The sequence below is a fragment of the Salarias fasciatus genome, chromosome 1 (assembly GCF_902148845.1).
Source record: "Salarias fasciatus chromosome 1, fSalaFa1.1, whole genome shotgun sequence".
Taxonomy (NCBI): Eukaryota; Metazoa; Chordata; class Actinopteri; order Blenniiformes; family Blenniidae; genus Salarias; species Salarias fasciatus.
In genome coordinates this window covers 10,377,666-10,394,967 of record NC_043745.1, presented here as the reverse complement: position 1 = coordinate 10,394,967, position 17,302 = coordinate 10,377,666, and the positions used below count along the sequence as shown (strand labels likewise).

General features: G+C 41.3%; 1 protein-coding gene across 1 annotated transcript; it reads right to left on the bottom strand.

Annotated features, from left to right (window-relative positions):
- Positions 1–365: 365 nt before the first annotated feature.
- Positions 366–3,979, bottom strand: cyp1a (cytochrome P450, family 1, subfamily A). The gene is made up of 7 exons (XM_030090783.1): positions 3,831–3,979; positions 2,585–3,457; positions 2,362–2,488; positions 2,174–2,263; positions 1,957–2,080; positions 1,719–1,805; positions 366–1,531 (listed from the first exon to the last, which is right to left on the bottom strand). Exons 2-7 carry the CDS (start codon positions 3,422–3,424, stop codon positions 1,234–1,236), a joined length of 1,566 nt encoding a protein of 521 aa, XP_029946643.1. The 5' UTR covers positions 3,425–3,457; positions 3,831–3,979; the 3' UTR covers positions 366–1,233.
- Positions 3,980–17,302: the final 13,323 nt, after the last annotated feature.

Below are 17,302 nucleotides of genomic sequence, written 5' to 3'. Positions count from 1 at the left end.
CGTGCACGCGTCTGTTTGTCATAGGGGTGAAGAAAGTTCTCACTGTTATTGTTACTCCTCTTCAACTTGTTACTGCAAATATGTTCTCCTTCAACAACAGGGCAGCCTCCAAACTTACTGAGACTAGCACACATGTTCATAACAACTTGGCATTACACAAACAGAGCATCAGAATGGGAAATAACATTGATTCAAGTCACTTTAAATAAGGCTTCGTAGTGCTATCACCCTTAATCAGGTCAGCACTTCTGAATAAACACCTTAATTATTCCATGAAAACAAGAATGAACTCAATTCTGCAGGTAAAACGGTGTTCAGCCATGCGTGTTATGATTTCAAGACAAGTAAATGATCACATCTCATTGTAATAGTTCATGTTTTTATTTATTTTGTTTCAGCTTAAAGGATGCTCTCTCATGGCATTACAATGCATACATACACCCATTGAGACAATAGTAAACTTAATACAATTTGGACAGCAATATATCACACACACGCAATAATAATAATAATTATTCCAACTCTTTTGGTGTTCTGATCGATCAATGCAAAAAAAAAAAAAAAAAAAAGAAAAGAAAAGAAATCTATTTCACCTCTAATAGATCCTTACAAATGCTATGATCATAAAAAGGCTTTTATAAAATACAAAAATGTCCATATTCACAACAAAATCACATTTGGGGATACAAATATAGCTTCAGTGTCTTACAGCATAGTAGAATACAAATAATTAGCTTGCAAATGGTATCATAACGTATTAACCGATTACTTCAGTGTCCCGTGTCAGAGAAAAACAAAAGATAGGCAGCAGGGTCCCACGTAGTAATGTCCTTCCTGTACGACAAGTTGTACGTCCCAAAACGGAACAAGGCAAAGTCTTTCTGTGTTTTAGAATATCTGAAAGGGAGGAGTCTGAATGAATGCACAACACAGCAGTATAAAGTAACTGTCTCCCTGTGCTCTACTGAGAAGCACCAACCATGTGCAGGAGCATCTCTTGGAACTCCAAAACAGAAATAGACACAAGCCCAGACATCTCTGACAATCTGCGACGAGCAGACTTCATCAATTGGCTTCAGCGTCATTGGTGCTAAAGATCCAATCTGACATCCAGTGCCTTTACATTCTGAGAAAGATGTTTCTCTCACTGACTCTAAACATTACTGTGAATTTTACAGTGAATAGGTCAACTGATACACTCTCAGGGTGATAGATTGCACATTACAAATAGCTTCACAGCTTCTCCCTCTGTCGCATTGAGGCTTTCAGGTGCTGGCGCTTGAACTTCATGGTGAGACCGTACTTGGGGGTGAAGTCGAGCGGCTCTCCAGGCAAGGCGTGGAAGTGTAGCCTTTGGATGAGGGTTGCTAAAAAGAGGAAGACCTCATTTCGTGCAATGACCTCCCCAATGCAGCGCCGCTTCCCAATGCTGAACGCCATCACCTTCTCTCCCTCCACCTTATTGACCTCTTTGCCATCAGCACTGAGGAAACGCTCCGGGATGAAGGCTGAAGGGTCTTTCCACAGTTCACTGAAAAGTGCATAGAAAAAAGACATAAAACGGACTGTACAAATATCCTGAAAACAGTGAATTAAGGATAAAAATCTAAATTCAAGTGTAACAAAAAGAGGGATTACAACTGAATAGCTTGCTTTGAAACAGAGAATGATGTGCCTTGATGTTACTATTAAATGTGAAAAACAAAATCATAACTTACGGGTCATGGTTGACTTGCCACTGATTGATGAACACACACGTGTCTTTGGGAATAAAGTAGCCGTTTAGAGACGTGTCTTTTGATGTGCTGAAGAGAGAAAAAAAATGTACAGGTTTTTAAATGCTGAGAAACATTCTCATGCTAATAACATCGAAGTTTCTGTATCCATCTCTGTGTTTTTGAGATTCTTATATTCAGAATAATGCACTCATGATTCTGTGCAAGACATGAACCTCACCAGTGAGGGATTGTGAAGGGGACGAATGAAGAATGGCGGAACATCTCCAGTATGAAGGACTCCATATAGGGTAAATTTCCTCTGTCAGCGAGAAGTGGGCTGCGATCCAGACCCACGTTGTCCTCTGCAAGCGAAAAATTACAACTAATCAATCTGGCAAAGCTTTACATCTGGAGAAGGAGAAATTAAGTATGTGAGGTGGTGAAAGATTGCTTACTCAGTTCTTTAAAGAGCTTCTTCTCAATCTCAGGGTAAGCCACCAAATACATCAAAGACCAGGACAGGGCGGTGGTGACGGTGTCAAAACCTTGAAGAGGAACACGAGAACTGTCAGGAACCTTGTCTTTTTCCGGGTTAGAGTAACTCAAAGATACATCATTTAACTTGAAGAGGAATTAAACCTACCGGCTCCAAACAGGTCATTGACAATTCCAACGATCTTCTCATCTGACATCTGTACGTTGGCGTTCTCATCGAGCTTCCTGTCCTCACAGTGATCAATCAGCGAGTCTGTGATGTCACGGATGTTATCCTGAAAGAAGATTGTGATACAATTTTAATGAATCTCATTGATTCGTCTGAGGAAAATAACCTAAATGGCTGAAGAACGATCTGCCGAGTACTGTACCTTGTTGTAGGTGGCGTAGTGCTCGCTGACAATCTTCGACACAAACTCGTTGAAGCGAATAGTGATGGCAACAAACGTCTTCATAGTTTTATCAGGAAGGTATCGGAGGAAAGGGATGAAGTCTGCCAGGTTGCCACTTCCCGTCACCTTGGTGAACTCGTCGCTGAGGTTCACCAAATTCAGCAGCTCCTCGTCATCGTGGTTGTAACGCCGGCCGAAGCACATGCCACAGATCACGTTGGCGACAGAGACGACGATGTAGCGGAAGGGGTCGAAGCTGCCCTCTGTCTTCATGACTGTGTTGATCTCACTGATCAGCGTCTCGGCCTCTTTGCAGATGTGCTCCTCCAACATGCAGGAGTACTCTGGGGTCGTGCCTTTCAGGTTGGAGAAAGAGCGAAGGGCACTGTAGGCCAGCTTTCTTCTGGCACGCCAGACACCAACCTGGTCCGTACTGAAGGCCAGACTCTTGCCGTCAGTAATGTAGCTGAAGCTGTGCAGATCAGGTCGACTGGAAAACTCATCACCTTGTTTGAGGAGTGCCTGTCGGATGGTTTCAGACCCACTCAGAATGACCACGGGACGCATGCCAATCCGGATTTGGAAGACATCCCCATAGCGCTTGCCCATAGAGGTGAGACTTAGGTGGGGATCGTTGCCCAACTCCAGCGCATTCCCAATGACAGGCAGGGGGTTTGGACCAGGGAGTCGCTGCAGACCCTCAGGAATCTTCTTGGAGAAACGCTTGAGGATCATGTAGCCCAGACACAACACCAGCAAAACCAAAATGCCCTCAGATACTGACAGTGATCCAATCAACGGCAGAATCATTAGCGCCATGATGACACCTTTTCTTTCTAGCCTCTGCACAACCTGTGAATTGAATAGGAGGGGCATTAGAGTAGTGAAGGCAGTGAGAGGGAGAGGTGTTGTGCAACATGTTGACTACATGCACCGTAAAAGTTTGCAGTAGCAGGGAGCTGGGAAAGTGGCATGCAATGTTCAGACTTTGTACAATAAAGGACTGCAAACTATCTTTACAAGCAATAGTTTCTGCAACTTTGCCAAAAAGCGTCTCCGTTCATGAAAAAGTTGATCATAGCAGAGATTTAAAACTGCAGCAACTTAACACCAGTTTCAAACTTGTAATAATTGTTCAGTTGAAGCAGTCACCACTTTGCATTTAGTTTAAAAATCAGTTACAAATCAGTGCGCCTTCTCATGCATATGCAAAAATTAGGCTTACCTGAGAATAATGGAGGATCAGGGAGCCGAGGAGCTGCGCTGTTTATAATAGAGCTGCTTTCTAAAATAGTTCAAGTCTTGTTGGGTACAGGTATTGTCCCAGTTTGCTCTCTTGATGTCCTAAAACAGAGAATGGACTCTTGCTTTATAGTGCGCTCCACAGCTTCATTGGCTGCTGTTCATGACGTAACAGCCCCCTCTCTCTCTCTCTATCCCTCCCTTTCTCTCTCACACACACACACACTCACTGCCATGAATGAACAGAGAAAAGGTGTGCGTGTGTATGTGTTGGAGGAGTGTTGGAGGAGGGTGTGTGTGCGTGTGTATGTAACAGAATAAAACAGATGGATGTTTTATTAACTTGCTATGATTTATCATCTGAACGCCTTTCATGTCTCACAGTTTATGGACGATTTTATTAAGCATCATTTAGCCATAAAGTGGCATTTTGTGATCATGCTTCACCTTATCATCATTTGCTCTTATATGAATTTATACAAACCTCTATCTAATCTCAGGTATCACACAACTTAATATAACATAGTCAAATATGGTCTGATTAGAAAAAAATGGGTGAGAATTTGTATTCGAATCGTTCTGATCTATTGATTACTTTACCATGTAATCAATGTTGACAACAAAGAAATCTTCATTCAGTGTGATAACAGCCTGGCATATTTTGATTAAATTAGGAAATTCAATTTGACTGTTGTTCGGTGTGTGCCTAAGCTGATAAGAGTGATACTTGAAGGAGTGTGAAGGTGAGCTCTGTGTGGCTGAAAAACGTTGTTTCTGTGGTCATTGTATGTACTTGTGTGTGTGTGTGTGTGTGTGTGTGATCATTAAATTCCAAGTTAAAACAAATATGGAGTGTGAGGAGTGTGTGTGTGTGTGTGTGTGTGTGTGTGTGTGTGTGTGTGTGTATGTGTGTGTGTGTGTGTGTGTGTGTGGGGGGGGGGGGGGGTTAATGCTTGGCTTGGGGTGCGGGGCTGAGAACAGGACTGTGTGACAACCTCCCCGGCAGGTTTAAGTCCCGATAAAACACTCAGATGCCGTTGCGTGCTTGTACCTGTGAGTTTTCTCCGCTGGGGTTAAAGATTGACCAGTTGCGTGAGAGCGCAGTGATCAAACCTCCACCTCCCCTTTGAAGAGGATGCTGGGGAGGGAGGAGGCAGGGGGGCTGCGCTACTGGGGTGCGATGCCTCCGCTCCCTCTTTGTCCTCTTTTCAACCTTTCAGTTTTTTTCTTTTCTTTTTTTTTTTTTTTTTTTGTGTAACTGAGCTTTACTCCAGATTCAGAGCGAACCCTGCGCCGTTTGCGCGCCGCACTGCGCGAGTTTTAATCATTTCACGAGAGGACTCCTTATGAATCCTTGTTCCTGAATAACAGAATACACTTTATGCTGAAATTTTTGTTTGATATCACTTAATTTATCTCATGTGATCATTAGAGTCACGATGAGCTGTGAAAAAGTAGATTCCATCCAATAAACATCCCAATTTTGAGATCTTAGTTTTATCCATGTTCACTTAACACACCACACAGTACTTTTTTTAACGCAAGCTGCTCAAAAGCACACGTGTTTTATAACATTCGCCACATTTCTGAATGTTGTTGTAACTCTTTGTCATAAGAAATGCGTTTATTTTAACCAGTCAGATCATAAATTTTAAGTTTTCATCTGTCAGGCATGAAACAAGTTTTGGGTTCATTGTTACATCAAGATGAGAGTACATTTATACAGGTGGACAACGTGCTCTGTGTGAAGAATTGTACACGTAGCAAACGAATTGATTAAATCAAATTATAAACATGTTGTGAAAAGTAAAATAATATAACTGAAGCATCAACAAAACACCAATATCCAGTCAGTTGTGAGCTGCATTGCCTCAGAACTGGCTCAAATCAAGGGTTTTTTTTTTTCCCTTGACCATTTATTGCAAACACTTTTTTGTATATATTATTTGTCTTCTCAAAAGCTTTGTGTTCTGAACAAACATTCATGATCTTGTTCTTCTCTGCACTTTTCTTTATTTAGTTTTAATGCCGAACATTAAAATTGCACCTAAGTGAAAAAAATAAATAAAGTATATTCTAAGATGTGGATCAGACAAGCAGTCAGGTGAAGGTGCTTAGTTGTTCTAACTTCAGTTTCTTGGAGGATTGGACTTCTTATTTTCAACAAATTACGTCTTTCAAGTTTAGTGAGTCACACAAGGACTCTACAAAAAAGAGCGTAAAACAGAGGAGAGTAGTGATTAATATCATTTCTGTCATGTGTCTTCTATATCTAAAATGTTTTTATGAAGGTAAAATAATTGTAATGGTGTGAGACTGGCTAACCCAAAGCAAGTTACTGTAAGGAAAGTAGTGTTCTTAAGTAAAATATTTGTTTTTTGGCTTTTACGTGAGCCTAGATTACGTTTCTCATGGCTGTTGGCACATTATGGGTTACTAATAATGTTTTTGGGCTCAAACTAAACCGCTTGGGCGCTGTGATCCAGTCACATAAGAAGCTATAAAGTCATAAGGAAATGTTCCAGTTCTAAAACAGGCCGGGCAGGTCCAGAACTTCTGGAGTGTCTCGTGTCTGGGGTGTGATCGGCGGTGATCGGCGCGGTCCGGAGCCTCCGGGGGATGCAGGCTGCCTCTCCGGGGACTCTCGCCGCGCGCCTCGGCGCTGCGCCTCTGGTGCTGCAGGTTGCGTGAGAAGCGGAGCTGCCGTCCAGAGGGGAGGGTCTCGGTCTTCTGGACAATCCTAAATCTGCTTGGTCAAGTCACGCGAAGGCAGCAGCCTCTGGAAAAGACACAAGAGGTTTTAAACTTGCAGAACAAAGAGCGCAGGACGCGAGACTCTCTACTTTCCCCCCTCCCCTCCGCTTTGGGCACGAAAGGCGCGCATATTTGCGCGCTATAGCTTCTGTAAATGCGAGGATCTTGGGGCTTTGGAGTCATGCAATCTGCCACTCAGGCTTCATTCATTGCAGTCATGCAACACGGTGGGGCCGGACTGAGCAGCCACACAGGCGAGGAGCCACCAGACGGCCAAACAAGTTAGAAAAACTGCAACTGAGAGAAGGTGTTCGTGTCACCCTGCATGTCACGCAGCGGGGAACAAAGTAAGATCACTGGAGGCTGTGCGAGCCGAGCACGGGGCGAAACGTTGATTAAAACCTACACTGAGACACGGGGAAAAGAGGATTTATCCGGGGTAAACTGTCTTTTTCTAAACAGTTATTCATCTGAATGAAATATAACAGAAGTACTGATATTAATTTGAGATGATTTTCTCATTTAAAATGCCAAAATTCACATTATTTTCCACTATGCTCAACATTTACCTCAGCATTTCACACTAAATGTCACCATGCCATTATTATATAAATGCAATGTAATCATATGAAAAGCAGTGGCCGTGCTTTGTTTGTTTGTTTTGCCTTTTTTTAGCAGTTCACTGAAATAAATCAAAACTTTCAACCCAATTATACTAAGAGTTTTTTTTTTGTTTAATATAAAAAGCTTTGTGACTTGTTAAAGGCAGTAAAAATAAACGTTGTACTGTATGTCATAGGCTGTAGTATCAGGGACAAATGTCCAAGCTCACACATCATTCAGCATTTCTAGCTTCAAGAATCATTTTAATATCTCTCCAGATTTCAGAAAAATGCCTACACTCCTTCCATCAAAAACAATGTGATACCACAAAAAAGCACTGTGTCACTGTGAATGGCAAGATGACATGAACTTCAGAAAAAAAAACACGAATGTGTCACATGTACACCGATAATGTTTCCAGTGTGAAGGATCAGGCACGGGGTCAGAGTTCGTTCTGTTCACAGATCAGGTACAGGGTCGGTTTATTAAACTGAGGGCCAAGGCAGATGTGTTTTTTTTGCATTATGAACAGTTTGATGTAGAATTTAGTGCTTTTTTTCTGATTTGATCAGTTATCCAGAGTCAGGTTTGCAGAGAGAACAGGAAAAGTTACCAAACGTAGATCTTGTCACGTTATATAAATGCAACAGTGAAACTTAATGGGTCAGAAAGTCAACGGCAAACAGCATCTTTACACATATACAGTGTAACACTCATGGACTGAATGACTGGACTGAACTCCAGTCAGTTAAGCTGAATACAGATGAAATACGAAATGACAAAATAAACTCCTGTTACTGCTTCTGATTGCTCAGAGCTGTTGCGTTTCCAGCCTGTGTGCGTGTGTGTCGTGTGAGCACTCCCTGGAGATGAAACTGAACCTGATTAAAGATGAATGTGAGTGTGATTGTGCACACACCCCCTGGGGTGAGAGCTGGATTCATTGCTCAGCGAGTGTGTGTGTGTGTGTGTGTGTGTGTGTGTGTCAGATCGCAACAGGTGAGCAGCCAGTGGAAATGTCTGGGGCAAAAAATGCCTTTCTACTGTAAGATTGATGAAAAAAATAATCAGTTTTCTGTATACGACATGTCAGGTGGAAGAGGAGAAAGCAGGCTGAAGGTGTTTGTGGGAGATCTTTGTTTTTCTGGGAAGGGGTAGCGCAAGACCGAGGATGTGGAAGTCAGATATGGAGATTTCATGTTGAGAGAGTTTCACTAATTCTTAAAAAGATTAAAGGGATTAGAGTCTCCCAGAGGAAGTGATCAGCAGTGCTACCGTATAGATCCAACAGGGCCATGTTTGGGGAAAAGCCGTGTCGGAGCGCAGAGGTGGACGGCGGCCTGAGGCCTGATGGCTGTTAGTTAACGCCTCTGTCCATTTCACAAGGAAAAGAAGAAAAAAAGCAAGAAAAGAATGTTTTGCCCACAGCCACAGAGCTCCTCAGAAATTCTTGGACATAAAAGCAGGTGTAATGACTGTGAAGGTTGTTAGTTTCTACTCACGCAAAGCCTGTCACGCACACACACCTTCAGAGCAGGTGTGTTCATCCGCGCCGCGGTGTGTGTGTGTGTGTGTGTGTGTGTGTCTTTCTTTGCATACCAGCCCTGTCAGGAGGTTGCTTTTTCTTTGTGCTGGTTTTTATGATTTAGCATCAGTGGAGGAATGGCTGCACCTCTATGGCGGCAATAAAAGTATAAAACACTTTCAAAGAGGCCTGTAAACACGGCGGTGTCAGTGCGGACAAACCGAAAAGAGTCCAGTTTCAGAAGATGTGACAGAAAAGAAAGTCTTTTTTTAATTTTGCTTTTGATTTTGAAATGATAAAATCAGAGCTTATTGGATAAAGATGTGTACTATACTTTCTCCTGGATTAAATAAAGACATTGTTTCATCCCTCTGGGAGATGGGCTTTTCAAACAGTGCTCTCCAACACCAGCATTAACCCTCTCAAACAGGCCATGGCGTTCATATCTGATCCAGGATGCCAGTACTGATGCACTTCAAGGAAGTGGAAGAAAACAGGAATTTCCCTTCAATTATCTGTTAAATGCCAAATTCTCACGTCACCTCTCCACTGCTGGAGTGTCTCCTCCAACAATCCTTCACTTTTTTTCTCCTGCTCTATCTCTAATCTAAGACTGTTTTTAAGTGTGTATTAAAAAACATGACCTAGATAACATTTCACACGTTCAAGCTGTTTTCTACCCCCCAGAATGCAACAGTTTATTACTGTGTCCCCTGCCTTCTTTCCAGAACTTTTTCCACAATATTGCAGTGAAGCCAGCTGCAGTCTGGAAGCAGCTCAATGACTACACACAAAGGCAGGAACTTCTAATAGGGCACTGGTTCCTAGAGTCCAGAAAGTGTTTTATTAGGGTTTTCTTCAACATCTGCAAATGCAATCTGGCCATTCAGAAAAAAAAAATTGCTCAGCAGTTTGTTCATTCATCACCAAAATATTAATACAGAACAATGTTAAACTGATAAATAGTTCATTTAAAGTTCAGACATTTGTGGAATATGCAAGAGCTTGTGAAAGATTTAAAAAGAAAAATTGCAAAATTTATTGAGATAATATATTTTTTTATAATCTCTAGTCTCATTAAGAAATGTTTTGTTTAAAGGCATTTATGAAAATCAAAAAACTGCAATATTTACAACAACAAAAAGGTCAGGACTCACTGTCAGATCAAGTAAATGATTCATTATTAGTTCTAATATCACTGTTCTGCTTTTAGCAGAAAAGGTTAAAGACAGCCAGAGGATGAGATTATAATTTGTGGCAGGATAATCACATAATTCCATTACATCATTTATACTTTTAATGGGGCACTAACAGCAGTTTTTTGCATGACGGTCTTTTGTTTTTGTTCCCTGTCTTTCTTCATCATTTGTTTTTGTTCATTCATTCATTCTTTGTTTATTTTGTTCATTCAGATTAATTTCATTATTTATTCAAGGTGCATTCTCTCCCTTTTTCCAGTGGAATCATATCGTTTTGGTGGCAAAAATCTAAAATTATTTGAAGCATCCAAGATGTCCCAGTTCAGGCAGAATGTGACACACTGAACCCGATGGCCTCAGTAACGAAGATACAACCCTAATCGGAACTGTTGTTGGCAGAAAATGCGCCTCTCTCACGGGACCTTTGGGACTTTATAGTTCTGTATAGTTCACTTTATAGTTCACTGAAGTTAACCAGTCACAAGGTTCTTTAAACCAGAGTGTAATGGTTACCCACTAGTGCAGCAACACTTTCTTTTACAGACCTGCAACTGAAAATAAAAACAAAAAACTCTAATTCCTCTTTGCACTGTTCTCTGCTTTTATCACATTAAAACAGATCTTTGTGACGGTTTCTACACTGAAGACACAAGCACTTATTTCCATCAACTTTTCTCATTGAAAGCAAACTAAGAAATACTTTATTAATCTTTTAACAAATTCCAAAGTTCAGCCTTGGGCAGCTGAGTGTAATAATACAGTGGGTCTTCTGTAACTCAGGAGAACAATAGGTTGGCCAGTAGGGCATCAGTGAACCGGCTCCTGCCTGCACCCCATTCAGGCAATATTAATAGGATTATTTTGGGCTGCAGGTCATGACAGTTCACATGAATATTGCCTGTGACCCAACACAAGGCTACGGCGTGGAGGAATTACACGGTGAGACGGACAGAGGCAAAAGTGACTTCATTAGGAAATATCTGTCAGTTAAAATGCAGCCTCTTTGCTTCTTTAACAAAATGTGAATTTAATGAGTGTTTTTTTTTTTTTACAAACTGCATGTAGTTTGTTCACTATGATATTTTGAATGATCAAAACTGGAGTCAGTTTAATATTAACGCACAGCTCCTCTGTGGTACTGTGGAAAGTTTTGAAGATGTTGAGGACTTGGTGGTGGAGAAATATGTAAAGGTAACATTATGGTGGTATTTTAATGCTATTTCTCCATATATGACTCTAATAGTAATGGATGGCAGCAGCTGGTTTTTCATAACAGATACCAGGAAATAAACTCTGCATGCAGCTCAAAGTGATAAAAGCTGACATGTAAACTTCTCACATTTTCATTTCCAAATTGCAGTCATAACATACACCACAGAGTTGAAGCGCAGAGCAATGCTGGCCTCCTTACTATCTAAACTTAAGCCAGCATGACTGGAAAATGGTCCACGGCGGCCCTCGCTGACCTTAAATTTATCAAAGAGGAAAGTTTTGTAGCCTGATCGTAAATGACTGGCTCTGTTTACCTAACTGGTGATAAATTCACACAAGAGGAGCCTGATCGCCGAACGCTCTGCCTCCTACTCTGCTGGATCAGTTGAAGAGAGTGATGGCAGGGCTCAGAAGCCACTGTATCGATTCATGTGACTGGAGCGGCAGTCAACATGATCTTTCAGGTCAGAGGAGTCGACACAATCGGCTCCCCGATCAGCTGAGCAGCAGCTCAATACAAGCTGAGAAGAAGCAAGCAGCACTTTTCACTCACGTAGGCTGCGTGTGTCATGTTCGCATGGAGGAGAGACAAAGATTCCGTGTGTGTGTGTGTGTGTGTGTGAGTGTGTGTGTGTCTGTGTGTGTGGGTGGGTGGGGGCAGGGGGGTTACTGGATCACCTTCCCTTCCTCGCCAGGCGTGAATACCAGATTAGTAACTGAGCTAATGGTTTCCCCTCCCTCCCATCCCCTCAGCCCTCCGCTGTCCTTATACAAGCCGGTGTGTTTGCACTCGGCAGCAGCAACAATAGTTGCGTGCGGAAATATCTCGGTCATCCATCTTTCTGTCACCTCTCCCTCTCTAGCGGAGCACGGAGGTGTCATAACTGAGCGTAAATAGGCAAGGCCAAGGAGGCAGAGACCATAAAGGAAAACTCCCTGAGATAGCGTGTCTAAGCAGAGTCATGACCCTCGCTGCACAAAAAGCAGAAGAGGAAAAATCCTGGCCAGACACGCAGTGTTTATGAGTGTGTGTCTGAGTGTCAGTGTGTGTGTGTGTGTGTGTCATTGTTTTATTCAGTTTGTGGGGTCCAGGTCGAAAAGTATACACACTTACTCCCAAAGCTAAACCTCGCTTTGTTAAACAAGTTTTTTGGGTTGAATATGTTAGTGTTCGGCGCTGGTGACGGCTCTGACTGGCCTTGTGTGTGATGACGGAGGATGTACTCAAACGTTTTTCAAGTGACCATATTTAGTAACTTCTTCATTTTTTTTTCCCAGCAAACCAGCAACCTTCTGACTGAGAGACGACCACTCTATCTACCAAGGCCCAGCTGCTGGAACGACATAGTCAACCCTCTTCTGGTCCGAGCTTGTTTATGACAAAGAAGGAACTTCCCCAACAGAGCAAATTCCTTTCAAAACTTCAGTAAGATGAGGAAGTTACCGCTCGTTGATGGAAACCCGACCAGTCTCATTTGTAGCAAGCGATCAATTTTGAGTGGGTATTGGACTCGCAATGTAAATAAGTCGAGTTATTGGAACAGGAGAAAGGCGTGTGGTTAAATGGGTGTTTTTAATTCGAAATTGGTTTATTCTGAGTGAAGTAATTCAGAATTATATTCGTATGCTTGGTTTTTACATGGGAAAAATTAAGAATCAAATCCTCTCTCACACTGGGGGCTGCGAAGCGTTCTGATTGGGCAGGGGGTGGCCATGACATACTGACGACTCCCGGAAGTAATCAGAGCATATCGGCAGAAATGTTTCTCTCCTATCTTTCTGGATTAACTTTGATGACACAGCTTTAAAAATGTCCGGATTCTTATGACCCCCGTCCATCCACTTTTTTGATTATATCCATTTCTTCCAAGGCTCCTGTTAAATAAGACTTCTCCATACTAGTCAAGGGCCGTATGCCGCCAACTTGGAATGTCGTGACAGACGAGCATGAGCAGAAGGACAGGAATAAAGCCGCACCCAATTTACACATAACCCCGCTCCTGAAGGAGAATGAGCCGGACGGTTTATTGGAATTTAATCTTAATTCTGAACAAAGTTTTTAGGTGTTTACATGCTCATTTTAGAATGAATCTTTATTTGGATTCAATCAGGAATAAAAAGTCCAACGTAAACACACTGATTAATGAGCACTGGAGGAACTTTGCTGGAGGCTTAAACTTAAAAGTCAGCAATATTTATGTTATAAAACACAAGCATCAGAGATAACAGCCTCATGGTGGGTTTTTTTTACAATTGGGAAAACCTTCAATTCATTTATGTTACAAAAAGCTCTGAAATGTTTTTTGATCATAAAAATATCAGATCCAAGCTCAACTTCTGTTGATTTTCATCTTGATTCAGTTTCAGAAATTACATAAACATAAGACTGTTGGGAAATGCGCTGCTTTAATTTAAACCTCCTGGTTTCAGTGAAACACAGTGTTTGTGTGTGTGTGTGTGTGTGTGTGTGTGTGTGTGTGTGTGTGTGTGTGTGTGTGTGTGTGTGTTTTTTCTTGTTCAACCTGAGTACACTGAGAACTGAAGCTCAGGCCCTCATCAGACACATTGCTGAATGTTTTAGGTGATAAAATACTTTAATGATAGATTAAATGTAAGTTTAGATCGAGTAGTAGTTATGGATAAGTTTAGAATAAACCTGCCTCAGATAAATATAGTCATTGTGTGTGTGTGTGTGTGTGTGTGTGTGGAGAAGGGGGTGATTTGAGCCTAATACAGAAGAATGTTTAAAGCTTGAAAATACCACCTCAGCTGATGTAAATACATAGTATTAATCCAAAAGAGGATTCTCTTGAGCAGAAATCACAACATGGCTCAGACTAAGAGCTCAGCTGCCTCCACTGAAGCGCTGAACCCAGTGCTGTTTCAACCAACATTACACTGGAGAAACATTTGTTTTTATCATTTGAAAAAGATTGCAATGTGTCTGATATCAGTGTCAGTAACACCAAGTCAAATTGGTTTTGGTTTTTAGAATGGAAATTTTCATATTAACACAATAATACTTTATTAATAATATGATCATGAAAGAAAAATATTGAATTCTTTGAAGCTGTAAATAAACTTAGAATGATTGGGGTGTTCCTGCTGTGTCAAACCACCTCAGAATTTGTGGAAATAAAGCTGATAACACAAAGGAAATATCTAAAAATAGAGATATCTATTCAAACAAACACACTCCCATTTGGAAAAGACAAATACTAGACAAAACAGGGCTGCCGTGGCAGGCATGGGGCTGCTTAAAAAAAACGCATCGTCCCTGAATGACTGAGTAACCTGTAGATAGCTGGTATGAAGCTGAAAAGTATAGTTCAAACAAAACTTTATCAATGTGTGTAAATATCAGAGCTTATGTACATTTCACCCTGAGAAAAGGGTTTTCTTTATTGTCTTTTCTACATAAACTGTACTTTAACCCATGATATGAGCGTATCTTCTCCTCCTCCGGCCTTTTCTTTTTGGATCTCAGAGTTGTGTTTCTCTAGTTTTGTGACGGACATGAACAATGCTTGTTTGCGACGGTGGTTTGCTGGAGAAGAGGCCTCTGCTGCTGACAGCAGACGTCACCCATCTGATGCTGCAAGTCACTCAATGAGTGAATAGGGGTCATGACCCTAATTAACTGTCTGGCTATGACCACTTGCTGGCGCCATCCAACAAAAAGGTTCTCCCATCATGAAAGGGAAACGTCTAAAGCGCCATCAATCAACAGCTTATTTCCATATTAACGCTGAATTCTGCTCATTTTGGAAAAGGCTGCATGCACCGCGCTAATAGAAACAGCTCTCTTTGTACAACTCACATCCAAACACTTGGCAAACTTGACCGGTGAATAAAAGTAAATTAACATGCAAACAAGCCATTTCTCCAGAAATGGAGGAAATCGAGACAAAAATAAACACTGCGATATTATAACTCGGGTAACAAAAACATGGGAGTACAATGCACAAACCCGCCCATTATGCAGTGGTGCAAGATACTGGCTATAATCCAAATTCAAACGTGAATTCTGTTACCTTCTGTAGTATGTAATGTCCTCATAGAATTTTATTTATTTGTTGTTTTTGTTTTTTTTTTTTTTTTTGGGGGGGGGGGGGGGGGTTGCTACCCTAAAATATTGAGTAATATATGATCTCTACCTAAAACAGCAAATATTCTTCAAATTGAGCATCCATGTCCATGGTAGTTGACCATTGAATTATTGTACCATTAATTCTTCACTGTATGAATTTTGTCTGCTTTTGTTCCAGCCACCAATCTTTTTTTTTTTTTTTTTTTTTTTTTTTTTCAATGGGGAAATAAGATATGGATACGCTTGGCACGCAAAACAAGTCATGCATGACACAAATTAACCTTTCCTGGCCTTACACACACGCACACTCATGCACACACACATTGCCCCCTGCGCAACCTCCACTCTGTGCAGTTCGAGCCGACGGCCCGCGAGCCAGCCCGTGATCCAGGGGTTAATCCACAGAGCGTGAATCCGGACAGGACCTCTCACTCCGCACTGTTTTCTGGAAACCACAAGAGGTAAATCAAGGCCAACCACGATTTCAGTGATATTATGAGAATCAGTACTTTCAGGGTTTTTTATTTTCTCGCATAACAATAATTCATGAAAAGTTTTAACAGAGACAATACGTAGAGCTTCAGCAAAAACAAACACAGGACAGTGAAAATGTCTGTTTACGAGTCCAAACTACAGTGTAGGAAGCTTCAACAGTTTATTGCAGGAAAAATTAGGAGACAATCATTATTCGTGTATCTGTTTCTTTCATTTTCAAAAAGAAACTTGAACACAGATCCCTATAAATGACTGTAAAGCAACATGCTAGTTCAGTTTTAGACAGAGGCACAGCTCTGTCCAGTTCAGTCGCATCACAAAGGCAACATTCCAGCTACTGCCAGAAGAACAAAAAGATAATGTGACTCGATTCCGCTCGGCACCATAACAAAAAAAAACAAATCAAAGATTAAATGTAAAGGTTTAAAGCGACTATTTCACAGGTCTGACACACTCATGATAAAACTGAACTGTATATGGTCCCTGAACCAAAATGTATCAAACATCCCTTATTTAGAAGAATGAGCATTCTTCCTCAAATCGCAGAACAAAACAACAACAATGAAGTGGCCAGTATGTGGAAGAAAGATCTGGGGATGGTGAAGTGAGCGGGATCAGTACTGCTGCGGGCAGCAGTAAACTTGGCCCCTGTTTTTGCCTGCGGAGGCATTCTCCCCACAATAGACGATCTACGGGTTAATCATTGTGCATTGCGTGCAGACTGTGTTTGCTCGGACAGAGCCAAGGGTCGGGAGGTTGTGTACAGAAAGAGCTGAGGGAGGTATCAGCCACCCTTTTCTATCAAAACAATCATCGGCCGTTTTTTTAGACAGCACGCAAAGTCGTGTGGAAAGAAAAAAAAAACGGAGTAAAGGGGAAAAGTTTGATGGATTTATGCAATGTGCATTTCTGCAATACTTTAAAGTTTGAATGAAGATAAAAAAGTTTCTTTTCCAGGCTTGTGTGTGAAAAGATATCAGCAATCAATATGTTTTGGAATTGATCCATATCAATATGTGATCAATATGTTATTTCGATATAACTCATGCTAAAAGAAAAAAAGTTACAGAAAGTTGCACACTGTCTTTCTGGGGAAAAAAAAACCATCATTCACTCAACAGGTTGTTAAAAAGGCATCGAGTGGTTGATGCTGTGGGTTTTTGTTAAGATGGAACTATTTTCATAAAAAAAGAAATGTAATGCTGTAACAGGAAATTCATTTTGTTACTTTCCTGTAAAAGCACTTAATGAAAGGTTGACACTCACACATTTGCCAAAACTAACACTAAAAAAGCATAACGAGGGGTTGAGTTCAGTCTCAGCCACTGAGGTATAAAAGCACATGACCAGTACAGAAAACTAGAACTTGGAATTCTTTATACTTATCAGAAGCATTACTTTAATTAATCATGAATTGATATGATTGTTTTGAGCTGTGTTTCCTGACCTGAGGGCTGAGGGCCCACAGTTTGGCTTCACTGTAACATTTCAGCACATCAGAGCTCAGAAGAAGGTTCACAGTCTTTACCATTAATCCACCATCTGCATACGGTTTCACCTCTGGGTCTGAATTCTGC